At 39.8% G+C, this 18,925-nt stretch overlaps 1 protein-coding gene across 6 annotated transcripts in view; it reads right to left on the bottom strand.

Annotated features, from left to right (window-relative positions):
• The window catches only part of pitpnm3 (PITPNM family member 3), a 624,224-nt gene that overhangs the window by 355,512 nt on the left and 249,787 nt on the right, over positions 1-18,925 (bottom strand). For all 6 annotated transcript variants that reach the window (XM_048557117.2, XM_048557116.2, XM_048557121.2 and 3 more), the window contains one exon: positions 10,778-10,885. In XM_048557117.2, the coding sequence (XP_048413074.1) occupies positions 10,778-10,885 (108 nt within the window). The remainder of the gene's footprint in view (positions 1-10,777; positions 10,886-18,925) is intronic.

The raw sequence follows: 18,925 nt of genomic DNA, 5'->3' as shown, positions 1-18,925 counted from the left end.
GACAAGTTAGTCTTCCAGGGTCTTGGGGGGAGAAGAGAGATGGAGAACAATAGAGGTTGAAAATCCCTACGATTCATCATTGTGGAATGCGGATGAGCACTCACACTCGGGTTGAAAAGGCCCAATTCACAAATGAGGCTGCAAGAGTTGCCTTGTTGGCACTAGAGGGTAAATCTCTAGCAGAAACCTTGAACATGAAACACTGCTCTGGGTTTAAAGGTCACCAGGATGGGGAAGTACTTGGTTTGCAGTAAACTCTCAAGAGTTAAGAACTACCTTGCACTGGGCCTGAAAAAAAATAACATGATTATTTAAGGAAAGGTTTTTGAGACGTGGGTTTTTCGGTTTTGTTAAAAGCAAAAGGGCAAAGTTCCTTTCTAAAAACTGAAACAGCTGTAGGTGCTGTAAATCAGGAACAAAAACAGAAGTTGCAGGAAGAGACCAACAGGCCCGGCAGCAACTGCGAAGAAAAAAAAAAAATCAGCATTAACATTTCCGGACCGGTTCCGAGGAAGGATCACCAGACCTGAAATGTTGACTCTGATTTTTTCTTCAGAGATGCTGCCAGGCCTGCTGAGCTTTTGTTCCAAAGTTCCTTCCTGCAGTTTAAAGCACAGATAGCCTCCAAAATGTGCACCGATTGTTTCAGTAGTCTTAGAGTGTGAAATCTTGTTTCTGCCATTCTTTCTGACTTAAAGCAATTCAATTTTGTTTTAAACTTTCCGTCTCCTCTGGAGCGTCATTGCACGAATTGTTTTCAAATATTAGCACTCCATCTCATTCATTCAGAAACAATTGCTTAAAATCAACAAAAACAGAAATGATCAGATATATCTCCATTTCAAATTCAGCTAATACAAAGAAAGCGCGCAATAAAAGTTGAATGCGGTTATAATAATCCTCGAGATAAAACTTAGAGACAGAGACAATTTAAGAAAACGCAATTACTTCAACTTTGACAAAACAGAGAAAATTATCACTGTGAAGTTCAGCAACAATTTTCAATTAAAATGTTAATGAATTCATTCATCTTTTAAATTATAAATCCAAAAACTAAAGTAGTTAAATTATCTATCAAAAAGGAAGAGCTAATACAACGGCTAATATTTCCACAACCTCAAGATTTTTCAAAGGGGTTTCCAGCCAATTGTAATTCTGAAGCGTTGTCACTGTTGTATACCAACATACTAAGGACAACTTGTGGCTTTCAGCTCATGCAATACTGTATATCTGGGATTTAAATACAGCACCCACTGCGCAAACGCCATGGGGTCCCAGCACTTGCCAACGTTTCTTCCGCTGCTGCTTGCAAGACTGTGCAAGAATGGAGGCTTAAAGCAGAATACATTATGAATGAGATGAGCAGCAGGCAATTGCATGAATGAGAGATAACAGGAACTGCAGATGCTGGAGAATCCGAGATAGCAAGGTGTGGAGATGGATGATCACAGCATGCCAAGCAGCATCGGCCCTTCATCTGAAATCCCATTTCTTTTGAAGGGTCTAGGCCCAAAACGTCAGCCTCCCTGCTCCTAAGATGCTGCTTGGCCTGCTGTGTTCATCCAACTCCACACCTTGTTAATTGCATGATTAAACCCACTAAGGCTCACACAGGAAACCCTCCATGAAACTACCCAAAATTGACACTTAGCTAATGAAAAAGGGGCAATTCAGCCCTCAGCAGATTAAGGTACTCCTCTAGGAGTTTGTTCACTGGTTTTAGAAAACCAGTGAACAAACTCCTAGAGGAGTACCTTAATCTGCTGAGGGCTGAATTGCCCCTTTTTCATTAGCTAGCTTGCGACTTTTCATGAACACTTTTCAGTTCTCCAAGCTTCCACTGGATTTGAAGTCGCATTGCTCGAAGGTAAACACAGGGTTCTAAAATAGCTTATGCATCTGAAGGTCGGACAGAATAAAGTTGTTGAGGTACTGGTGCAGGGGAAAACATTGTTTTTTTTTCATTTAATACACTTCCTAGAGGGACTGAAATCACTGTCCAGTTGAGTCAACAATGGATCCCAGATATAGGATTTCAATTAAGCAAGTCCTTTTGTGCCTGTCACCATTTTGAAGGCAGTGGAATTGAGCAGGATTCTTGAAGTCTGATGTCTTCTCCAATTAGCAACATCAGGGCATTGTTGGAGGGCCTATTGTAGTGTAAAAAGACTGAGCAAAATTTACAGTGAGAGGCATATTTTCTGCTCTGCCTTCAGAATGAATTGAAAGCACAAGCTACTTACCTCAAATGCTGCATATTAGATATTCTGCATTTCCCAACTGAAAATTCTAATTATTTCATAGCGAAAGTGTTAAACAAAAACAAATTTTAAATTCATTACTTGCTATATGCATTGAAACATTGAAATAAATCAAGCTACTTCATGCCATCAATAATTTTCTGTGATATCACACAAAGCAATATACATTTATTGTATCCAATGGGATGTCAGGCAGTTGGCATTATTTGCCAGAAAAGCACACAAGTTTGTTGAAAGGTTAAAAGCTATGTGACCAATCTAGAATAAGAAACCTCAACCCAATGGCTATTTTCCAAAGCAAATTTTCTTTGATTTAAACATCACATGATAGTCAACCTGCCTTCGTGCCTAAGACCGTTCCCAAATCAAACCACTGAGAAATAGGCACAAGCAAATATTCTCTTTATCCAGTACAGAATGCCCACGCTGGTCCCAGATTCATGGGGAGTCTTGCAGAATTTTTCTAAGTTTTTGTTTCAATTTTTTTTAAAGTTGTTTTGTTTTTTGAGAATGTCGAGTTGAGCAAGCCCCCAGCTCCTGCTCCAATTGATGGCATCCAATTTGCTAAAAGCTTGAAACAAGGTGAAACAACTCATCTAAACATGTAAGGGGTCCACTACCTGCTATCACCAGGAAGAAATGAAAACATGGCCTGCTTCAATATTGTTCTCAGAAACTGGCCCTCTTTGCACTTAACACTTGTAAATGTCATATTACAGGGTCCAACTTCTACAACATTCTTCATTGAGCAAACTACATCGAACTGAGTTGAAGACTGGTAATGGTAAATCCTTAGGGACCCCAAATTTCCTTTGCATTGTAATCAATTAAAACAAGGCAACCTACACACAAAGGTTACTGATTAGTTTCTAGCTGCTGAGCTGTAATAGCTGAGATGAAATGTTCCTGCAGTGTTATCTGGATCTAAGTGGGAAGCATTCCAGTTTACAGCAAAATCTCTATCCCTCCAGGTCACTTTAATAACCTAGTCTTGCTGAAAAATCAACACCTGAAGTGCTGAAAACCTGGCTGGCTCAATTATCTGATATTAAAAATGCCACAGAGGATAAGCTCATTTCACATGTTTCATTTCTGAATGTCATCTTGGAACTACCTTAGCCCAAAGAGAAACATTTCACGAGCCCCTCAACAATCGTGCTCTTTCTGTTTCATTTTATGTGCAGAGGAAGCAGTCAATTTATTTAGATAAGTCCATTCCAAGAGGTCAGTTCACCACACAATGCAGTCTAACTTTACTGATTCAGTGTAAGACCCACAAATGCCTCCATATTCTCACTGTTCTACATTCAAAATTCAACAGATTAATAACATGATACGCAGACTACACAAAGGCTTAAGGCTAGAAGTTACACAACAGAAAAATCAATCCACAATACAAAACTGCAGTTAAAATTTTTCACAATACCTTGGATATTGTTCAGGTGGATTGGTGCTTAAATAAGGTTTCTAGAATTTTGTAATTTTTGTTCCTTTTATAGCTTAAGGCAAACTAACAGCTTTTTAATAAAACTGCAAGCCAGTGGTACAAACCATGTTTTTTTTAAATCTGACAGATCTTCAAATCCAATAAAAACATTCTTTTTTTAAAAAAAGAACATTTGTGAGAAAGTACAAAACTTCACCTCAGTTCATGGGGCACGATTAAATGAATCTCAACTGACAACCAAGTTCTCAGATCGAGGGACCACGAAACAAGTCGGGATTCCCTCTGGTTTGTGAGCCAGTGGCTCCTGCCTCTGTAGAGCACTTTGCACAATCACAGGAAGCCTGAAACTGCAAAAAGCCAAAGTACTGATGGATTGTAGTCACTGGTGTAATGTTTGAGACATAATGCAGTACACAAGATAGTGCATGATTTCAGATGAATGAAATGGATCGTAGACATGTGATCTATTCAACAAGACAACTGCTGAGTAGCAAAATTATTAATTGCCCTGCACTTATGATTTTATCTAAACGGATAAATAATGAAAGTCAAGAGCACTGAATACAAAGCTCACCTTAAATTTAATGGAAGTACCTTATTTATTTTATTATGAATGATTCTCTTGATATTCTTCGGAAACGCAAGTTCTATTGCAAGAAGATCGATACCAAATGCATTAACCATATTGCACACATTATTACCCAGCAGCCTTCTTGTGGCACAGTTTGCCTCGTTGCTGACAGAACAAAACAAAAACAAATCCAGCAACAACCCCTCACAAAAAGTCATGGATCAGCAAGTCAACACCTACCATGTTTCTTTTGTTATTCAGAGCTTACAATTTTCTGTGGTTATGTTGAAAATGGAAACAAATTGGAGTACACCCAAGTGTGAGAAATTCATTGATCAGAGCATAGTTAATGCAGCAAGAATATATAGATTGTCAAGGCAACTATGAGAGCGCACTGGGAATACCAAGCTCCCACCTAGCTACTAAGATGTCTGTCTTTTTTTTAATTTAGTCAAAAGGCTTGGTTAAGAACTAGGTCCTACGGGATATGAGCAAATTAAAGGAGAAACAAATATACAAAGCAGCAATTAAAGGACACCAAGCTTAAAGTTTAAGAGTCTGAAGATTGTAAAAGGTAAATATCACCAGTGGAACAATACCCAGCAAATTAGAGCTCTTATTTCACAATTAATATCACAGAAGGTCCACTGTCAGAAGAGGAAGGAAAGAATGGATAGTATTGGCTTCAAGTGTCTGTGGGTATTTAATCACTGCCACAACACAGCATCAACGGTGTGTTTTCATGATCTTAGAAAGATTCTGCAGCTCCCCCAAGCACATGCAATGACTTGAGTTAGATATTGAGAAGGCAGGGACTGGTTCTTAAAGCTCTAGATGCCTAAATGGCCCAACGCTCAATGTGCTACACCACCCTAATTTCACCAGAACCATCAATCATTTTCCACAGTGAAAAAATATGAGCTTCAGCAAGATATTTGTTGCACAGAACAGCCTGGCACTGAGGGCCAAAGGGCACAAGAAACCTGCAGTAGAAACTGAAGGAAAAGAAAGGAGTCGACACAGAATGGTTCCAATGATTGTTATAGGTCTTGGCTGACTGGTCTGAGAAAAGTTACAGGTGCCCAATACTAAGGCCTTACCCTCCAAAAGGCAGCCTATTGACGAGTGCTTCTCTTGGTGGCCTGATGTCAGTGGTAGACAAGAACTGAGGCAGTGAGCTCTGTACTATATCACACGGTGGCACAGTGGTTAGCACTGAGGCTTCACAGCACCAGGGATCCAGGTTTGGTCCCAGCCTCGGGCAACTGTCAGAATGGAGTTTGCACATTCTCTCCGTACCTGCATGGGTTTCCTCAGGGTACACCAGTCTAAAAAGATGCACAGGTTAGTGGGATTGGCATGCTTAAAACAAAAATGGCTATGTAGTGTCCAGGGATGTGAGAGTTAACTGGGTTAGCCATGGTAAAAACGCCACGTGAGGCTACGGGGACAGGGTGCATTTGCATGAGATGCTCTTCAGAGGGTCAGTGCAGACACACTGGGCCGAATGGCCTCTTTCTGAAATGTAGGGATTCTATCCAAATAAGAAGCAGCTTCTTATGGGGCAGCATGGTGACTCGGTAGTTAGTACTGCTGCCTCACTGCACCAGGGACCCAGGTTCGATTCCACCCTCAGGCAACCACTTGTACGGCATTTGCACATTCTCTCCGTATTTCCACAGGTTCCCCCTGGGTGCTCAAGTTTCCTCCCACAGTCCAAAGGTATGCTGGTTAGATGGACTGGCCATGCTAAATCACCCATCATGTCCAGGGAAGTACAGGTTAAGTGGATTAGCCATGGGAAATGCAGGATGGAGTGGTGCGATGCTCGGAGGGTGGGATTGGACACAATGGACTGAATGGCCCGCTTGCATACTGTGGGGATTCCACAATAAGATGGCTGACTGAATACGCTGCCGAAATATAGAAGGGAATGAAGATATGTGGCTGCGCTGGGGTACTGGAGTCATTCACCTGATTTCAATTGGTATTATGCAGGAAATTCTGGCAAGTCCACGATAAACATCAGCCTGATTAGGATAGCGCAGGAACTGTAGTGTCAGTCACTTGCTAATCTTTTCCAGTCAAAGCTGATTCAAATATTATATGCTTAAGGAAGCCATGGTAAATGACAATGGCCAATGCACTATTCAAGTGAATTCTGAACAATGGGAACATGAAAATAACTCACTTCACTGGCTACAAAGGACAAACAAGCAGCTGGCATGATTCCAACAACAACAAACCTAACCGAATAGTTAAAAAAGTGATCACAGATCCAGTTTCACGCTGGCTTATTTTGTAATTGTGATCTTGCACATGGTACAAATTTACTGCGGGAACAACGAAAACATGTAATGCAATTAACTATGAAAATGGTTTAAGGATGGAAGAACAAAATTACTGCATCTGATGCAAGTTTAACGAAGTGGTGACAAGTACTAGAATGATCATTTCTGTGGCCTGTAGTACCACAGTATGTAAAACTAATAACATGTTGTTTGAGTTGCTAAAGTTACACAGATGACTGGCATTGTTTAAATAAGGACAGGGGTCACATACAAAGCAAGTCAGGGGGGTTCCTGTGACATAGCGTCAGTATGCCTACATAAGAGCCAGACGGTCTGCGTTTCAGCCCTACCTGTTCTGGAGGGGTGCCATGACATGGACAAATTGGTTAATTTTTAAAATGTTACAATGAGAGTCAGTAGAAAAACTGGGGTCTCAGCAAGGAGGCGCTTATCTGTAAGGCTGCACCCTGTGAATAAACCTACTACCATGGAAAATAATTCTGTTTTGCTTCATACCGGTATCTACTTAATATGGAATTGATACACCAAGTTAGGACCAGTGAACTAATTCCTTGCCTTGTCCCACTCCTCCACTAGTTAGTCAATGTCTGAATTTAGAGTAGCATCAGAAGCAAGTTAACCAAGGTCCCCAGCACACACGTGCGCACACACTCATATACACACACCTGTATACATGCCCATTTACACACACATGCACCCATGCATGCACACACATACACACGCACGCACAACACACACAGACATACATACTCTCTCCATCTTGAAGAAGAATTCTGTCGTATTAGACTTCCAAAAGGGTGTCTCACAACTACATTACCATTTACTCTTTTCTCATTGTATAGCACCCAATCTAAGATAGCCTGTTCTCCAGTTGGTTACTCATTGAATTGGTCCAGAAAACCATGCCATATACACTCTAGGAATTCCACCTCTATGCTATTGTGGCTAATTTGATTTAACCAATCTATATTCAGATTAAAGTCACCCATAATTACAGATTTTTTTTTACTGCATGCATCCCTGATTTCCTGTTTAATGCCATTCCCAACAATTTGGTGGTCTATATATCTAATGTTTTTTTGTCCTACAGTATTACTCAATTCTATCCACACAGCTTCTACATCACTTGAGTCAACATCTTTTCTCTTTAAGCAGTAGTGCAACTCTCTGATTCAATGTATTCAAAGCTAGTAGGTTTATTATCTAGGTCCGAAACATCAGCCTTCCTGCGCCTCTGTAGCTGCTTGGCCTGCTGTATTCATCCAGCTCTACACCTTGTTATCTCGGTTTTATTACAGAAGCTGGTTCATTGAGCCTCTTCAGAAGTGTGCAGACTGGGCATCTCCAGTCAAACAATTTACAGTCTACAAATGCAACATTTCCCTGCCATAGCCAGTCTCTTTTCCATTGAAAACTGTTCTTTCCAAAATGCCCAAGATTTAAATATATGTCCAGTGACGGGCTAAATTAATGCTTCAGTCAACACGTCTTAAAATAATATTTTAATTAATGATCATGTGACGTATTGCTTCAATAATTTTACTGTCTTACAGGAATAGGAGAACTGCTTCCACATTAAGATTACAGTGGGGCCATGTTAAGTAGAAACACTATTTTGGACATGTGCTGGTGTTAGGCATATAACAGCAGCTTCAGGAATATGTTAGTCGCTCTGTGGTTGGTTTGTGCAATTAAGCCGTGCCATCTTTATTTCATTTCTACATTATGTTAAATGTTACATTATTTTATAAATAATCTGCAATATGCCAAACATTGCAGATGTGCCAAGGCACCCATTTTCATGAGTATTTTCTCTCACATGTCTGCGGGTCTAAGGTAGACCGCCTGATTATCTGGGTGGTGCTGTTTCTTGGAATGTTTAAGGAGGTCTTACAGTTCTGTAATGGTGGTTACAAAATGCCCAATAGAACAAATTAGGAAAATAGATTAATGCCAATAAATGCAGTGCCCTTATCAAGGGCCAGAAATAAAGTAGGCTCATTTTGCTTCACCATGAGCAGATTTCACAAAAACATAAGATTGCCAATAACAGAAAATCAAGGTTCTTAGGATTAAAGAGTTTGATGATAACCTCAGACTTTAACATTTCACTGTCTCTTTCCAAGGCTAACATAATGAAATGGATTGGGCTCAAATGAATAGCCCAAAGTATTTAGATGCAGGGATCATAAGGCACCATCATCTGGCACCTGGTCAAAATTACACAGGCAACATGAAAACTTCAAAGTGAACCACTTTAAACCAGACTATAGAATTTTGTGGAAGACAAATGCCCACTGGCACTGTGCATACCTTGCAGGATCATGTTGACTTGAGATGTGCATGTGATGACTCAGATAAGGAGCTGACTGGGACAGCCTGTGGAAGAACTCTAATGGGCCTCTACATCAAAATGTTTGGCGCATAGCAAACTCTCTGGATGGTTTGCCAACCATTGTGTCAAGGCACCAAAGAGTTTGGCACATGCCATTATGCAGGTCTTGGAGCTTGTCCTTTCCAAAGTGAAAATGCTGGACAATTCCATGAGACCATTTGTGGACTCAGCGTGATGCAGCAACTAGTGAGCAGTGTCTCAGCTTCCACCACTGCACAGGCAGAAGCCAGACAATGGTTGCTGAAAGCCGTCATAAAACCTCAGACTAAGGTAGTGATTGCTGTCACCTGGGTGTAGACAACAGATATCATGATTGAAGATACTGTAAGAGTGTTCAAAGGAGCTCTCACAGTCTCAGAAGACACCAGTTAATTGGGATTAGTAAATCATAATTAACAGACAATTAGGATTGCTAAAATGCCATCTGAGGGAAGCATCAATTGATCGGAGGTGTGTAGAATTATATCCTCTCTCAGAATGACAGTATTCACCATGCTTTCACTACCATTCCACCAGTGCACTTCTTACTGCCTATCAGTCAGGTAAAAGAGAATTGTTGTTCAAGACCATGACTCAACTTACACTAAATCTCCTCAACACTGGCGCCGCACAAGGATTCGTACTCAGCATTCCCCTCACCCACCCCTCCCAATGTACTCCCTGTACAACAACTGTGTGGTCAAATTCCATACGAATGCCATCTACAAGTTTATTGACAAGCCCACTGTGGTCAGCCGCATATCAAAAAATGATGAGTCAGAATACAGGAAGGAGATGAAGTGCTTAGTCACGTGGTGCAACAATAACAATTTCTGCCACAGTGTTGGCAAAAAGGACTGATCATTGACTTCAGGAAGAAAGGAGGAGGACATGCCCCTATCTACATCAATGGAGCTGAAATTGACAGTGGCAAGTTCCTAGGAGTGAAGATAACCAACAATCTGTCCTGGGCTTCCCATGTCGTTGCAACAATCAAGAAGGCACAACAATGCTTTTTCTTCCTCAGGCAGCTTAGGAAATTTGACATGTTGATAAGGACCCTCACCAACTTTTACTGATGCACCAGAGAGAACATTCTACCTTGGTGCACAATGGCCTGGTAGGGGCACTGCTCAGCCCAGGACCGTAAGAAACTACAGAAAGTTGTGTGCACAGCCCAGAACATCATGGAAGCCAACCTCCCATCCACGGACTCCATTTACACATCTTGCTGCCGCAGAAAGCCTGCCAACATCATCAAAGACCCCTCCCATGCTGTCAGGCAGAAGATACTGAAGCTCGAACACACTAGCACCAACATGTTCAAGAACAGCTTCTTCCCTGCTGTTGAGAGAGACTGCTGACGGGGAGTCTCTAACTACAAGTAATGTCGATCTTGCTAATGATGATCTTACTTTGTGCAGTTGTAACCTGTATGCCTCACTCTGTGTAAGCACCCTATGATCTGTATATCCTTGTTTGCTGTTACCTGCCTGTACTGTTCGCAAAACAGAGCTTTTCACTGTACTCAGGTACACGTGACTACATAAAATCAAATAAAAAATCAAATCCTCATTGAGACGTTTGCCTGGTTAGGACTCTTTAATATGGAAGGTTTTAGTTTCTTTTTAAATCTAGACATCAGGCAAATCATCCATGAACATAATAAATAAAACATACAACAATTAATGAACCTTGAATCATTTATTTTATACAAATATTGAAATTACTTGTCATTCGACAATGGCAGATTACATTTGAGAACAGTGACAGGAATGCAATTGGACTGGTATTCATATGAAGAATTCCTACCTTGGTGTTCATCCAACTTTCCTATTGTCTCAATCTGTTCCACCAAATCATTCGAGTTCCATGTGCTCATTCCTAGTAAAAGAGCATTTTTACCTTCCGCCACCTCCTCTGCAAAAACAGACGATAATTGGAACGAAGATTACTATTAATACTCTAAATGCCATTCAGTTCCATCATAGAGCTACCGTTCAAAAATGTCATTCAACTGAATAATTTCCTTTTAATGCATTTAAAGATGCAGAAGTCAGGAAACAACAGAATGTTCATAGCATTTCCAGCCACACATCAAGATCAATGGATCATAACAATCTGGAACACCCTGTGCATTTAAGTAAATTATTATAATTCAAATTTCCTCACAAATTATTGTTTAAAATATATAAATGTACATTCTAACACAAAACATCCCATGAAATCCTCAGTTTACTGTAACATTTTTGGCTCAAATACACTAAAAATACTGTTTATATCACGTTGACTGCTTGTAGTTTTGATATCTTCTGACAACTGATGTTAGCAGATGGTTGCACAGCACCATCTTAGCAATTACTTCATAAATGCTAATTATACTCAAGCCATAAATCTATCTGTAATGCCAATGCCATTATGGCAAAAAATAACTTGGGATCCAAAAAGAAATTTTTGTTAAAAGCAATATAATTCATATCATCATAGAGTCCCAAAGCATGGAAACAGGCAACTTATCTGAAAAGCTAATACCATTTCAAAACGTTCCGAATCAAATTAGCTGATGACAACCACCTACCATGATAACACAAATGGATATCACAAATTGCTGTTGCTGGAAATCTAAAATAAAAACCAAGCCATAAAAACCAGGTCAGGCAGCATTTTGTTGGTAGGTGCAATGGGCACCAATGTGTATTTACCATATTTGACATTAAAAGTCTTTAAAATGAACAGGAGGAATCTTACATGATAGCTCCCAATAGTTATATGATATCTCTTGTGAATGTAAGTTCAATCAAAAGCAAACAGACTGTTTTACCTTAAGACATTAAATAATTCAGGGATTGCCCATTGGAACCTCAAAAGGTGTGAAGACCCAAAGCTTCTGCAGTGTTGCAAAGGATACGAGAAAGGGCATCACAAGGAATTCCAATACAATTGATTTTACTTTGTTGAACAAGGAGTCAAAGTTAACATTTGCAGCTGTTTTTTGATTGTTACGTCTACTGGCTGAGGATTGTCATTTGAAGGAGAATCATCCGAGCACTGTGAGCTGCCGACACATGGAGACATGTGAGGTGATGCACTTGGGCATAACAAACAAAGCAAGGTAATGCATGATGAACGGTCAGGCCCTGGGAAGCACCAAGAATCAGTGGGACCTTGGTGTGCATTACAGCAGTGTCTTAAGGTTTCAGGAGTGGTGCATAAAGTAATTAAGAAAGCAAATGGTATACTTGCCTTTATTAGCCAAGACATAGAGTTTAACAGCAGTAGGTCATGTTGGAACTGTTAAAACGTTGATGAGTCCATAGTTAGATTATTGTGTGAAGTTCTGGAATCCACATTATAGGATGAATGCGATAGCACTGAAGAAAGTGCAGAGGACATATACTCGGAGGTTACCTGTACTGGAGACTTTTAGTTATGAAAACAGGATTGTAAATTGATGGCAGTGATTGGCATTAAAAGCTATGATTTAGCTGCCCTAATAGAGACATTATATGCAGAATGACCAAGACTAAGAACAGACTATTAAAGGATGTGTGACATTGAAGAGAGATAAGAAAAAATGAAAAAGAAGGTACTTTAATGCCAATAATAAGGGATAGGACTGGAGTGTTAGTAAGAGGGGACTCCAATCAGAAGAACAGGACATAGAATCTGAGGAGAGCTAAGGAACAGCAAGCAGCAGCAAACGTTAAGTGGTAACAGGTCACCAGACAGGTGTGGTGACATAATGCTTGGCATAAAACAGTAAATTAGAGGGTACATGAGAAGGGGAATGCAGTAATCATGGGTGGCTTCAATTCACAACTGGGCTGGATTAACAAATCGAATGCCAAGGCTGTTGAAGAAGAATTCCTAGAATGTGCTTCAAATAGCTTTCTGGAGCATTTTGTGGGGAAGCAGGTCAGGCACAGACTATTTTATATCTAGTATTATGCAACGAGAAAGGAATCATTTATACATTTGTTATAAAAGAACCTTTAGAGAATAGTGACCACGGTATGATAGAATGTTCCATTAAGTTTGAAAAAACTTGGTTCAATCTGAAACTCAGGCTTTAACGCTAAATGAAGCCAAATATCAAAGTTTGCTGAGGAGGTTGGCTCTGATGATTTGGTTAAAAAAAAAACACTATAAATAGTTTGACAGAGAAAGGCGATGACTAGTATTTAAATCATTAATGTTTGGTGTTCAAAAAAAAACATTCCTTTAAGGCAAATATCCAGAACAGGAAAAGTGAAAGAGTCATGTCTAATTATGTAATTTAAATATAGAATTATATTCAGTACAAAAGCTTAAAACATTGCCCAAAATTGCTGTAAGCCTGAGGATTTGGAGAATTTTAGAATTCAAAGATGGACCTAAAAATTGCAAACATAAAAGAATATAGAATATCAATGTAAAACAGCAAAAAACATAAAAATAGTTTGTAAAAGCTTCTGTAGCTATATAAAGAGGAATAGATTAGTATGGACAAATATGGACCACTACAGGTAGAGACATGCTTTTTTAACTACCCTGTCAATATGCGATGCCAACTTCAAAAAAAAATTTTATACATTTGTTATAAACAGGTCCTACTGTTCTACGAAACCATCCAAGGCCTACCATTAATTGTATAAGCCCTACTCTTGTTTGCTGTACCAAAATGCAATGCCTGGCATTTATCCAGAATGAACTCCATCTGCCATTTTTTAGCCCATTGACCCATTCGATCAAGATCCCATTACAATATTCGAAAATCTTCTTCACTGTCTACAATGCCACCAATTTTGGTGTCATCCACAAACTTACTAACCATGCATTCTATAGTCAGTCTCAGGTTGGCAGGATATTACCAGTAGGTTAAAGTAAAATGCAGCATTTGGGTCCACCTGCTCATGAACTAAATCAATGGCTTGGATGTGGGGGCTAGCTGTAATATTTTCTAACGTGTAAATGATACAAACCTTATTGGGAATGTTTTTTATAACAAATTGACAGTTTCATGGTCATTTTTAATTAATATTTTTGGCAAATAGGTTTGAAATATGTATTTACCCTGGTGTGAAGTGAACCCATGCCTCTGGACCATTAGTTCAAGCCTCTGAATTACTAGTTACAGTACCATTATGCTCCTGTTCCATTAAAGAGAAATAACATAGATGCATTTCAGTAAATGCTCTTTAATCTTCAAAGCTGAACACAGAAGCGTCAATGTGCGGAGCCACCAATTGATGTATTATTTCCATTCACTGATACTCACAAGTGAAAAGCAGGTTGCCATGAGAGAAAAGCAAAAGTAAATAGCTTTATTGCTACATCAGTCACCAATTTGTTAATGTTTGCAAAAAAAAAATATGCTCCTGAATAGCACAAAATGATTTTTGCTCTGTATTTCTGCACATGCAGATCTCCAAAATTCAGGAGGCCTGGAAACGCATGTCAAATATCTTTTTAAAAAAAAACTGAAAATGGTACTACAACAAGGAAGTGGTGGAGATAGGACCCAGTAACAACTTGATTGAACCAAATAGCTCCTTGCATGCTAGAAATTCTAGAACTCCAGGAGCTAATTATGCTAATTCATAATGGAGCCTTTGAGGCCAGTTGAGGTAGAAACATCACACTTACTGAATGTTGTCAACGCTTTTCTACAGCATGGTGGCTCAGCAGTTAGCACTGCTGCTGAACAGCACAAGGGACCAGCGTTCGATTCCAGCCTCAGGCGGATGTCTGTGTGGAGTTTGCACATTCTCCCCATGTCTGCATGGGTTTCCTCTGGGTGCTCCAGCTTCCTCCCATTGTCCAATCATGTGCAGGCTAGGTGGATTGGCCAGGCTAAATTGCCCGTAGTGCCCAGAGATGTTTAGGTTAGGTAGGGTTAGATATGGGAAATGCAGGGATAGTGAATTGGGTGGGATGCCCTTCAGTAGGGCAATGTGGACTTGTTGGGCTGAATGGCCTGTTTCCACACTGTAGAGATTCTATGATCAATGAATAATTTTCTTTCTTTGCTCGTAGGCATGTAGATATAGACATCACTGGCTGGCCAGCATTTGTTGCCCAATCTCAGTTGCCCTTCAGAAGGTGATGGTGAGCTGGCTTCTTGAACTGCTGTAGTCCATGTTTTGTAAGTAAACCCACAATGCCATTAGAAAGGGAATTCCATGATTTTACCTTAATGACAAGGAATGGTGATATATTTGCAAGTAAAGATGGTGAGTGGCTTGGAGGTGAACTTGCAGCTGTCCCATGTATCAGCTGTCCTTGTTCTTCAAGATGTCAGTGGTCATTGGTTTAGAAGGTGCTGTCTAAGCATCTTTGGTGAATTTCTGCAGCGTATCTTGTAGAGGGTACACACAGCTGCTACTCAGTATCAGTGATGGACGAAGTGGATGTTTGTGTTGCCAATCAAGAGGGCTGCTTTATCCTGAGTAGTGCCCAGCTTTAGCTTAATTGGAGCTGCACTCATCCAAGCAAATGGTTATAATATAAAACATGAAGCTGTATCAATTCCACAATTCATATCAGCCCCACAAGGTAAGCTACAGCCTCCAAAACCAAATTTTACTTTGATGATGCTGGCTTTATTGCTTGTGTAAAATGACACATCAAGAACATAACGTTGACCTTCGGAAAGCTCTAACAGGTCATGTAAAATGGAAAAAGATAGCCCTCCTCTAAAATGGCATGCTACATCCCAGAGTCAATGGAGTCCCTCCACACTTGGCTGAACTTGGGCTTTGTACATGTCCCAGTTCTGAGTAAGAGTCACTGGACCCAAAACATTAACTCTGATTTCTCTTCAGAGATGCTGCCAGACCTGTTCAGCTTTTATTGCAATTTCTGTTTTTGTCTCAGGAGGGAGTTTTGGATCATTCCTCTGCGAATCCCTTTTATTTGCCAGCTCTCTTAAGACAAGAGCAAGTTCCAGTGGAACGCCCACCCTACCAACTGGTTAAATTTTTATCAACAAAAGAGTGAAAAATGACAGTGATTTTCAAGATGGGAACACTCTGTCCAAACCAGAGAGCAAAACGATCCTCGGAGCTACCGAATTGCATTTCAGAGCCCTTAGTTTAAATTACTTTAGTAAGTTTGCATACAGCAGGTTTGACAAACAGATTCAGGATGAGGTGGAGGTTCTGCACTGTTGAGTTAAATTGGGTATCAGAGTTATGGAAACTAACATGGAGAAGGAACACAGCAATGGAAATGAGGAATGTGGCAATTATTCATTCCAAATGTGGAAAATGAAGCAATGAGCAGGAAGCACATGGTGAATACCCACAGTGATTCTAATTAACTAATTCTTTTCATTTCCATGAAGTAGGCAAGATCAAAATTATGTCTGGAGTTAATACTAGCCTTCTGGTAGAGGAGTGAATACAGCACTTCAAAAGATACTTCCATCCCAAAATTAATGCACTGTTGCTGTGCTTTGTAATGGAGAAAATGAGAGAGTAAAGACAGTGAAGCGGTCATGACATGTTAACGGTACGGTTCCAACTGAACAAGTACTTCTCTATATTTATAGTAAGTTAGGCATTCTCTTTGCCTGTATTTAATTTGCATTTTCTCCAGATGATTCCTCATGTTTGATCAGATTTGGTTCAGATTTTCTCTTTCTTCGTTATACTCTTCATTCCCTTTCTTATCTGTGCATTAGCACAAAGAATGAACTCACGTAATCCTCAACAAGTCTCCAACCTCCTTTGCTCAGCAGGTGGTGAATCTTTGGAATTTTCTGCCTTAGAGAACTTTGGAGTCTCAGTCATTGAGTATATTCAAGATGGCGACTGATAGGTTTCTACATACTGAAGAGATATGAGGGAATGATATTGAAGTACAAGATCAGTCTTGATTTCATTGAATGATACAGCAGGGTCCAGGGGCTGAGCAGTCTCCTATTTTTATTTCTTATGTTCTTAAGGTTGGCTACGGTTAACGGTTAATGAACATTTGAAGCTGGAGCGGCGATAAGGCATACAAGATTGTCAGATCCCAAACTGGACTTAAGAAGGAGTCATTGAAATTGATTGAAAAGTAGAATTCAATTTGAAAGGCTGAAATCTGAATGCTTGAAATAACCTGATTCCAGAGATTCTACCTCTGCAACATAGAGAACATTCTGCTCTTTTCTGGAAATACTGATCAACAACAATGATAAATAAAAAAAGGAAAGTTTTACTTGCTGCAGTGTCCCCTGATAACCATACATCAACACTACTCATGATTATTCCTGTCAGCTGTTGAGAGCTTACACACAATGCTGCCTATTGGCTTGGAATGTGCCAGAATGTTCCGCAGTCTCAAGCTTCTTCATATAAAGATGGAAAATTTACTTATAGAACCCCAAGGAAATATCATAAAAAGATGAAGAAAATATTTAATTAGAATCACAATAGACTAGGGGATAAGCACCTTCGACAATGCCATGGAAGCTTCTCACGAAAATGCCATTAAGAAGCATCATTACAAAACAAATACAGAACCAATTTGGGGAAAATTTTAAAAGTAATGAAGCGATACAGTTGATTAAATTTCTTGTCTTTAGAGACAGAAATAGTTATTCTTTGTCATGAGTCCCAATTCCTTCTGATATAGAATTCTTTCATTTCTGACTTAAAATGTTAATTGATATGCAAATCAGATGTTAACAACAATAATTCAAATATGCTGCCAATTGCACAGGCATCTAGAAAATGCAATGTGAGTTCAACATGGAGTAGGGGGTGCAAAATCTGTTCATCAAGTATTAGGTAGCACATCAACACCATGCTCCTAAATAAAAACATTTAGGCAGCCCTATTAAGCCTCAGAGATGTTCCTTAGAACAACCTTAATGGTAAACTTCAAGATGTTACAAATGTCATTCTTTCCAGCCTGAAAGGAGTCACACAGCCAAACATTTGTTGCTATGGTCACCCTCTCAACCAACAGGAATGTTCACCTTGCCCTGTGAAGAGGTTAAGATTGTGGCTGCAATGCACGGTGGATATCAGTGAGTATATTTTGACTGTGCGGCAGATACTGTGGACATTGCTCTGCATTGAGATTCCAGCAGAAGAAATGAGTAAATGTCATCTCATTGCTATGAGATCTTCTCCTCCTATTACTCTTCTCCTTCTCACTTTTCAGCAGTTTATCCTACTCCATATCGTTTCTGTTCAATCCCCAAGATGCATTTTACGAAATTCCATGGGAAATGGCTAATTGTGCACCAATGTCTGGTAACAATAGGTTTGCAATGCAGGCTTACAGTCAGCAAAAACCCATTTCAGGATCTATTGCACAATGGCTGTTGGATTCAACAACTTCAATCACTAGAAGAACATACCAAACACATGCTGAATTGCAGCACCAGGTATTTGAGATCAACCAAGCAGATAATAATCTTTTTAAATAGCATCAGTATTTGGGTGTTCCCAGTTGCTGAACATTTGCTCAACTTTGCAAGGTTCATGTCAATTATTAATTGGAGCCTGAGCTCCAAAATGGCTCTGCTGGTGTAAAATCAATGTTGCAAACTTACTGCCATTATGGTCTGCCTGCATCACAAATTCTGGGAGTTAATAATTGTTCTTGGGCTAATGCCTTCACCACAGTGTATGCAGGTCCCCTGGGACACAACTTTGGAATTCTAACACCAATAATAGTACTTCAGAAGATGGGTGCAAAAGAACCCATTTTCTGACTCAGATAACCCTACTTATTTAACACACATGCAATTTAGTAACTCTGAAAAAAAGAACAAAGTCACAGAACTGTACAGCATGGAAACAAGACCCTTCAGTCTAACTCATCCATGCCGACCAGATATCCTAAATTAATCCAGTCCTATTTTCCAGTATTTGGCCCATATCCTTCTAAACCCAGCCTATTCATGAACCCAAGATAACAAAGGTCGAGGCCCGAAACGTCAGCTTTCGTGCTCCTAAGATGCTGCTTGGCCTGCTGTGTTCA

The sequence above is a fragment of the Stegostoma tigrinum genome, chromosome 27 (genome assembly GCF_030684315.1).
Source record: "Stegostoma tigrinum isolate sSteTig4 chromosome 27, sSteTig4.hap1, whole genome shotgun sequence".
Classification (NCBI taxonomy): domain Eukaryota; kingdom Metazoa; phylum Chordata; class Chondrichthyes; order Orectolobiformes; family Stegostomatidae; genus Stegostoma; species Stegostoma tigrinum.
Note: the sequence above shows the minus strand (reverse complement) of the source record. Positions and strands in the feature narration are given on the sequence as shown.